Source organism: Octopus bimaculoides, chromosome 29 (genome assembly GCF_001194135.2).
Source record: "Octopus bimaculoides isolate UCB-OBI-ISO-001 chromosome 29, ASM119413v2, whole genome shotgun sequence".
Taxonomy (NCBI): domain Eukaryota; kingdom Metazoa; phylum Mollusca; class Cephalopoda; order Octopoda; family Octopodidae; genus Octopus; species Octopus bimaculoides.
Genome location: NC_069009.1, coordinates 9214435 through 9223093, shown reverse-complemented (window position 1 = coordinate 9223093; position 8659 = coordinate 9214435). Strand labels below are relative to the sequence as shown.

Below are 8659 nucleotides of genomic sequence, written 5' to 3'. Positions count from 1 at the left end.
TGGCGAACCCTGCTGTACTCTTCCACCACAACTTTCTCTCACTCTTACTTCCTGTTTCTGTTGTACCTGTAATTCAATGGGTCAGCCTTGTCACACTGTGTCACACTGAATATCTCCGAGAACTACGTTAAGGGTACACGTGTCTGTGGAGTGCTCAGCCACTTGCACGTTAATTTCACGAGCAGGCTGTTCCATTGATCGGATCAACTGGAACCCTCGACATCGTAAGCAACGGAGTGCCAACAAATGCCTCTTTTAATATCAGGGGATCTTTTTTACAAATGTAAGAAGTAATTATCCTCATTAATAACAACTGTGACATTAACAGCCAAACAATCAACACTGGGTTAACCATTAAGCAAAATAATCACGTGCTTAGGGCATCAAGGAAAGATGGAGGGAGGGGAACAACAGTACTGGTAAATGGTTTACAGCACAAAAGAAATCACTTTAAACTTGTTAACGTAATACTGGAGGTGGTTTGTATTTTGGGAAATATAATTTCAAAGTGTTCATGGTATCATTGTGATGATCTGATTAAAGTCTTTGCAATTGACAACCATAAGTTTAAGCGCTTAGGGCCTCTATGGGTCTTAATCCAGTCCTGTATACAATACATTAATGTATTCCTAGATACACAATGTCTGAATAAAGACAGAATGGACACAGCTGGAATGTCTTTGATCAAAGGTCTGATGAATCAAGAGTGACCTGGGGCTAAACAACTACTATAGCCACTAATGCTGACAATCATATACTATACATTAGATAATGTAGCCCTTGATACATTATGTCTGAATAAAAGATGTGATGGTCATGGTTGGAACATCTCTGATCATACATATGCTACATCCTAGATCAGGACTGACAACTGAGGATTAAGTAACAACAACAAGTAAACAATATTGCAGGCAGTGAGGTGGCAGAATCATTAGCATGCTGGGCTTAATGCTTAGCACCACCTTGTCCTTTATGTTCTGAGTTCAAATTCCACCAAGGTCAATTTAAGGTGTCGTATTGACAGAACCATTAGCACACCAAGCAAAATGTTTAGCAGCATTTCATCCATCTACCTTATGAGTTCAAATTCCACAGAAGTTGACTTAGCTGTTCATCCTTTCGGGTTTGATTAAATAAGTACTAGTTAAATACTGGGGTTGACATACCAGACTAACCCCTTCCCCTGAAATTACTGGCATTGTGCCAAAATCTGAAACCAATATTGTATATTTCAAGAAGTTAGTAAAATTAAAACACTACCAACTGGTAAGAACTGTTATCCAATAAAAGACGTGAGAACCAAACATTGGTTTACCATAATCAGTGGAAGACTACAAGTATCGGTTATTTCTAACAATAGTTTAGCAAACTTTTCCACTGGTTTAACACAACTCTCTGATGTTTCTTTCAACATTGGAGCTCTGTAATTAGTTTCACAAGTCCTTGGATCCTTCTCACACACAACACAAAAACTGCAAGAAGAAAACACAAAAGCACAACAAAGAGAAGAAAACACACAAACACAGCAACAACAAAACCATTAAAAAAAACAACAAACAATGAAACACTCAAATAGAAAACCATCACTGTGATAAACAAAAGCAAGGAGTTACAAAGGTAAGAAGCTTGCTTCCCAACCATATGATTCTATGTTCAGTCTCACAGCGTGGTACCTTGGGCAAGTGTCTTCTACTATAGCCTCAGGCTGATTAAAACCTTGTGAATGAATTTGGTAAATGGAAACTGAAAGAAGCCCGTCATGTATATATATGTGTGTGTGTGTCCTGTCACTGCTTGACATCTGGTGCTGGTATTTTTACATCCTCATAACATAGTGGTTTGGCAAAAGAGGCTGACAGAATAAGCACCAAGCTTTAAAAAAATAAGTACTGGGGTCAATTCATTTGATTAAAAGTTCTTCAAGGCGGTGCCCCAGCATGGCCGTAGTCTAATGACTGAAGCAAATAGAAGATAAAAGAAAAGTAAAAGATAGCATACAAAATATGTGAACACATGACTGATGTAGTCTTCCTGATACAGAAGAAACTCCAACTAGGGTCAATGAAGGAACCTCACAGATCCAGGGTTACCCTGACCACCAAAAGCATGAGCCCTCTCCCAACTGCTGTTCCTCAATCTACAGGTACATGCTTAGAGCAGATCCATTCACCTAATCACTTTTGTTAGAGTCCCCCACCTTTTCTCTCTCAGAAGATGAAGTTCTGCATCTACAATGCACTGGTCCTCTCCATTCTCCTTTATGGAGCAGAAACATGACCCCTCTTGAAGAACCTGACAAAGAGGATCAACAGCTTCTTCCAACAAAGAACTGTATATGCGCATACATAAGCCCACAGCCTCCCACCTCATGGCTATCCGTTGTAAGCACTGATACAGACATATCCTCCATCTCCTGCTAGATTATCCTACCAGGGCTTTAATCTCATTCAACACAACAGCTGTGGGTTGGAAGAAGCCTTATGGCAGGTCCCGCACAAGACAGCTGGATGTGATTGAAGACCTCCAGAGACTCAATGTCACCTTGCAGAATGGGACCACCAGGAATGGAGAGCACTTGTGGTCCTGATTGGCTCTACTCATGATGATGTCTCTGAAATCACTAACTTTAAATGATCCCTACCCAATCAAGCAAGAGCATGAAGCCAAGCGAAACCAAGCCCACTTTTTCACAAATTCACTGGGAGGTAATACTTCTCTCTCCACACTCACTTTCCTTTCCAAGTGGAACTTAGAAATTTATGGAGAGCTTGACCAAAAAAGATGTCTTTCCTTTCAACCTCGTCTGCCACACAACCTCTTTTGCCATAGCCACCAACTAGGGCTAATCAATGACCCCACAGATCCAGGATTACCCTGACCACTAAAAGTACGATCCCTCTCTCCTGCTTTTCAATCTACAGGCACATATTGAGGGTAGGGTCATTCATTCTCACCATTTCCCCCCACAGTCCCCTGTCTTTCCACAAATTCACTGGGGGGTAGCACTTTCCTCTCTACCTTCATTTTCCTTTCCAGGTGGAACTTAGAAATTTCAGGAGAGCTTGACCAAAGAGGAAGGTGTCTTTCCTCAATCCTTTCAACCTTGTCCACCACAACCTCTTTTGCCATAGCCACTAAACAGAGGAACACCACCTGCCCTGCTTCATTAAAGGTGGGTGGTGAGGTGATCCTCATGATGGATTTGGCTGATACTCAGGTTTCTTCCACATGTGATAACAGTTGCTTGACATAACCCCACAGGTCAGCAATACTTGGACACTGCATGAGCATGTGCAAAATGGTTTTGTTGCTCCGCACACATTTCAGACAGGTACCACTTGGCAGCACTTTCATGCCTGTAAGGTTTGTCTTGAACTGGCAGTGCTCCTCTATAACTGCCAGGCCAGGGCCGATGTCAGTGCCATATAACTGGCACCTGTGCTGGTAGCAATTAAAAAGCACACTTCAAACATTGGGCCTCATGGAGGCAATGATAAGTGGCCAAGACCTTTGGTGATATGCTGTGCTTGAGAAGACCTGTCAAGCCAAATGAAATTGAAGTTGTGGCCAATGCCAGTGTTAGGTAACTGGCACCCATGCCAGTGGCATGTAAAAAGCACCCATTACACTTTTGGAGTGGTTGGTGTGAGGAAGGGCATCCAACTGTAGAAACCATGCCAAATCAGATTGAAACCTGGTGCAGCCTTCTAGCTTACCAGTTTCTGTCAAACCATCTAATCCTTGCCAGCATGGAAAGCAGATGCTAAATGATGATGATGATGTGTGGTAGTACCAGACCTGAAAGTCCTCTGAAGCAGACCAGCTACTTCATCCTCACTGAAAATGTCGTTGCTCTTGCCCACCACTAGATTTCTATATATTGCTAACATAGAACTTCTACCAACTGCATTGCTCAACTGGTAAGGGGCAATGAGCACCTGACGACATTTCAGATACCAGGTTCCCACTTTTGGTCTTTTCTTCACCCACAATTGCCTCTCCATCAAAGAGATGAGCTGCAGAAAGGCATGTCTTGCAAACGGAGACCACAACAGTTTACTGTCCAGGAAAATCCGTAAGTAACATAGTCACGGCATGTGTCTGTACATTAGCAGCCATGGCATGCCAACCCTGTCTTCAAGAGGGTGCTGGCAACAGATGGACAAGCTGACCAATGGGATGCATCCTTTCTACAGGAAAGTGGAAAAGTAAACATTCCAGTAAGGCCAAATGCAAGGTGCAATGGCCAGGTGGTAAGTTATAAAGTCATCCCAGTTCTTTCCCATCTGGAGGTCTGGGCCAAACCAGACCCCAAGTATTTTCACTGGTCCATCTGTCCATCAACCTATTATGCTGTTTGTTTGAATAGACTTACCTGTCCAGTTGCTAAGCTGCAAGCCTACTGACTTCAGGTGTATCTTAGCTGCTGCCATCACATTGTATTCCTTCAAAATAGATTTGAATCCCTGAACTTCCATCATGTCTGATATCATAATCTTGATGCTATCTGCATACGCCAACACTGCTCTCTCACATCTCCATTCGAAAGAGATGCCCCTTAACAGTTCTAGCTTCAGGCTCGAGTACCAGAATGTATAAAAGAGATGAAAGGCACTTCTGATGGATTGAGCACACAATACGAAATGGCTCCGAAAGGTGACCATTTACTTTGACCACTGAGTAGGCATCACTATGCACCTCTCCCTCAAGACTAATTTTATTGACAATTAATAATTGACAAGTCCCTTAACCTTTTGGGGGTTGTTGGGGTGCTGCAGTCATGCAGCATATTTAGGGCGAGAAAACCTGGTGGAGCCCATCTCTCTCCAGGCTACACTCATTTCTCGAGCTGAGTGAACTAGATTAACATGAAATGTTTTTCTCAAGGACACAATGGATCACCTGGTCCAGAGATTGAAACCACAATCTTGTGGTCATGAATCCAACACCCTAACCTCTAATCCACGTGCCTCCACTAGTGGTACTCATTTCTGCAGCTGAGTGAATTGGAGCAGAGTGAAGTGAAGTGTTTTGTTCAAGAACACAACACATTGTCCAGTCCAGGAACTGAAACCGCAATCTTACAATTGTGAGTTCAACACCCTAACCACTAAGCTACACACCACCACACTAATTTTATAGTGCCACACAAAATTCAGTTATAAAATAAACCAAAGTTAATAAGACCAAAGACATAAATAGAGTAAGGAGTACCTGCAAGCTTGTTCCAGGAGTAAATGAAATACTGTAATGATCTGGCTGTATTTCTCTTCAACAGCTTGCTTACTTGGTTTACGTCCTTGCAACAAGGGTTTACAGAGCGAGTAAACGTGGTAAGCAAGATCCTTACACAGATCCTTCAGGAGTTCGAATGGTACAGGGAGTAACAAGTGTTCTTTCCTGATTTGTAATATAGAAAGGGAGTACATATTAATAAACATTTACAGATTATGTACGCATTTTATATTAGTCAAACTGGTCTCCTTATCTTGATTGTGGCTTTCACTATGCGTCAGCTGTTGCATGCTCCAGTCCTCTTCAGGTGTCTTGTGTTGAACTCAGTTGCTGTATTGGAATTCTGAAGCTAACTCTTTTTTGATCCACAGGGGTACACTGCTCTCATTCCACTCTCTATGTTCCTTGATAGTTTTTACTTCAGTTGATTTGTTTTGTAAATTACCTAAGTACCTAACTTGGATTTGAACTCAGAACCTCTAGGTGACTGCACCAGCATAGTAGATAAGCAAAACAATGTCGCAGAATGTAGAGAGCCTTTGTGTAACTACACAAAATATCAGTCCGCAGTCAGTCCACCCTCACATATCCATATGTATTTACAGATGCCAGAGTCATGCAAAAAGCACCTGTGCCAGTCTCATGGTAAGAGTACCCATGCAAGCACCATGTTGAACAAACCCACGGTGGTGCTATATAAAAAGCACCCGTGCCTATACCATGGGAAAAGCACCCATGCCAGTGTCACATGAAAAGCACCCGTACTGGTGTCACATAAAGAGCACTCTTGTTGGTGCCACATGAAAAGTACCTGTGCCAGTACTATATGAAAAGCACACATACTGGTGCCACGTGAAAAGCACTTGTGCTGGTGCCATGTAAAGAGTGCACTTGCTGGTGCCCTAAGAGCACCCATGCTAGTATCACATAAAGAGCTCTTGAGCCAGTGGCACATGAAATGCACCTCTGCTGGTTCCACATAAAAAGTACCCATACAAAGAAGTACCCATGCCACATAAAAAACACCCAGTACATTCAGTATGTATGTATGTATGTATGTATGTATGTTAGTGAGAGTCAATTGGGTGGTGACTGGTGGTATTATGTGTTGGTATACCTTTTAAATGTATATCTATATATGAGAGTGGTTAGACAGTTGGTTGGAATATTTGTGTTCATGTCTTCTCATCGTCATCGTGTTACACTCACAGTTGGCATTAGGAAGGGCATCAAGCTGTAGAAGCTATGTCAATATAGATAATTGGAGCCTGGTGTAGCTCACCAGCTTACCAACTCCAGTCAAACTGTGTAACCCATGCCAGCATGGAAAGTGAATGTAAAATGACGACGACGATGGGAAGACATGAACACAAATACTCCAACCAACTATCTAACCGCCCTCATATATAAATATACATTTAAAAGGTATACCAACACATAATACCACCAGTTACCACCCAATCGACTCTCACTAACATCTATATATTTCCAGGGTTTATCAACACTAGCAGTCTCCAGCCAATCCTTTTTCACATGTAGCTAAAACCAACTTACTTAAACATGTAGGCTGCAGCCTCCAGTGTAACCACCAATACATCTCTGTTGTGATAATCCACCATTTTGGACAAAACACCAAGGCATAACTTGACACTGTTGACATTGTTGAATAGAGTTATATTGTCAGGTTGTCTGAAACAGAAATACATAGAATTACTGTATGTATGCATGTGTGTGTGTGTGTGTGTGTGTGTGTGTGTGTGTGTGTGTGTGTGTGTGTGTGTGTGTGTACGTACATACATACATATATTGTCAGTGGATCATAGACCTGAAAAAGAAGCACACTCTAAATGTTAGAGCAGTAAATGTATTTATAAGAATTGGATGAGATATGACGGCTCGGCCGTCTCTCTCCAGTTCTTATATTAATCATTAAAATCCAGAAATACAACAACATGAGGGATAACGGTAACAACAGATCACTAGTTTATTCTAAGTTGGTGTAGAGCCATTTCGTTCCTGGGTGAATAGGCATGCCGCTAGAATACCAAAGAAGCTTCGACCACATGTCGGGGTCGAGTTGAGACATATGTGTTGTCACCACCGCTGCTGGATGGAAAAAGAGGTCGGACGCTATTGCTTTCTCTCCACCTGTTGCATTGCGTATGCGTGCTCGGGTACTTCCGCTGACGGCAAGTCCCTTGCACATGCGCAATGGCACTTCCCAAGATGGCGGCCAATAGCAGCCACACGCGCCACTACAATGTCTCCCCCCCCGAGTGTATAGCACGAAACAAGATGGCCGCCGAACCCAGAAAACATGGCTAAAATTATACAATGAAAAAACAAAAATTGTTTTGTTAAAACAAAGAATGACAAGCTCAATAAATTTGCAAAACAATGCTGTGTCGGATGCAATAATGGAAGCAAAACTTTTGCATCCGACACGATGTGAGTAAGAAAAAAGGTTCTGTTCAACATGAAAAGTTCATCCAGACCTAGAGATAAAGGGTCTGTGTGAAAGAAAGTTGCAACGAAGGTGTTGGCGTGAGCAAATGTGCATGCAAAGGTTGAAATAATATGTAATGTGTACATATTTTCTTTTAGCACGTTATTGTGCACAGAAATGGAAGAAAAACAATGTTTGTTTGTACAGAGAAATGAAATGCCGGCGGCACAAAAAATGTCAAATGTATATTGTTTTGGAAAGGTTCTTTGGCCAATGCACTGTCCGGCCACATCTAGTGACATAAGGGTCACTTGAGTTTTGTCGCAACGATGAAGGTGGAGTGGTTTCTGGTGTGTGTGTTTGTGATGGTATTGATGTTGGTGTATGCGTTGGTAAAGATGTTGACAGTGGTGTGTGTGGTGGTAATGATGTTGACAGTAGTGTGTGCGGTGTTTGAAAAACAGGCACGTCGTCCACGGAAGTTGAGGGTTTTTCAAGGTACGCTTTTTTCAGACGGTCGACAGACACAATCTCTGTACGACCATTAGCGTCGACCTTGAAGAACTTTGGAGTGCGAGAAATACAGAGCATAGAAAGGAGTCTCTAAGGACATTGACAGAAAGTCCAGACACAAGGATGGTAAATACCAGCTCGTAGTTAAGGTACACAGTAGATTGAAAGTCTGTATATAAGAGGTTGAGGTGTGGAGGCAGAGCTAAGTCACATGTCGTGAAGTTGAGACTTCTATGCCGAGCCGGATACTTGATACAGGAGTTCTCGCAGGTTGTATTCGCTGTTAACCATGGTGAAATGATTCACAAACAGTGTTGAGATAGAACCTGTGCGAGTGCTGTTGGTTGCTGTGTACGTAGCAAGAAGTTGGTGTTGACCCTAAGAAGCTGGAGGCGATGAAGATGGAGGTCCGTAAGCTGCTGAACGAAGTGTTGGGTCTCCATGAGGCTATTGTCGTGTCGTCGC

The 8659-nt window shown here is 42.5% G+C and overlaps 1 protein-coding gene across 1 annotated transcript in view; it reads right to left on the bottom strand.

The window, feature by feature from the left end:
* Window positions 1–8659, bottom strand: part of LOC106878278 (uncharacterized) — a 194885-nt gene that overhangs the window by 66155 nt on the left and 120071 nt on the right. Inside the window, exons 11-13 of the mRNA XM_052977847.1 lie at window positions 6790–6924; window positions 5215–5400; window positions 1316–1472 (exon numbers count right to left, since the gene is read on the bottom strand). Of these exons, the coding sequence (XP_052833807.1) occupies window positions 1316–1472; window positions 5215–5400; window positions 6790–6924 (478 nt within the window). The remainder of the gene's footprint in view (window positions 1–1315; window positions 1473–5214; window positions 5401–6789; window positions 6925–8659) is intronic.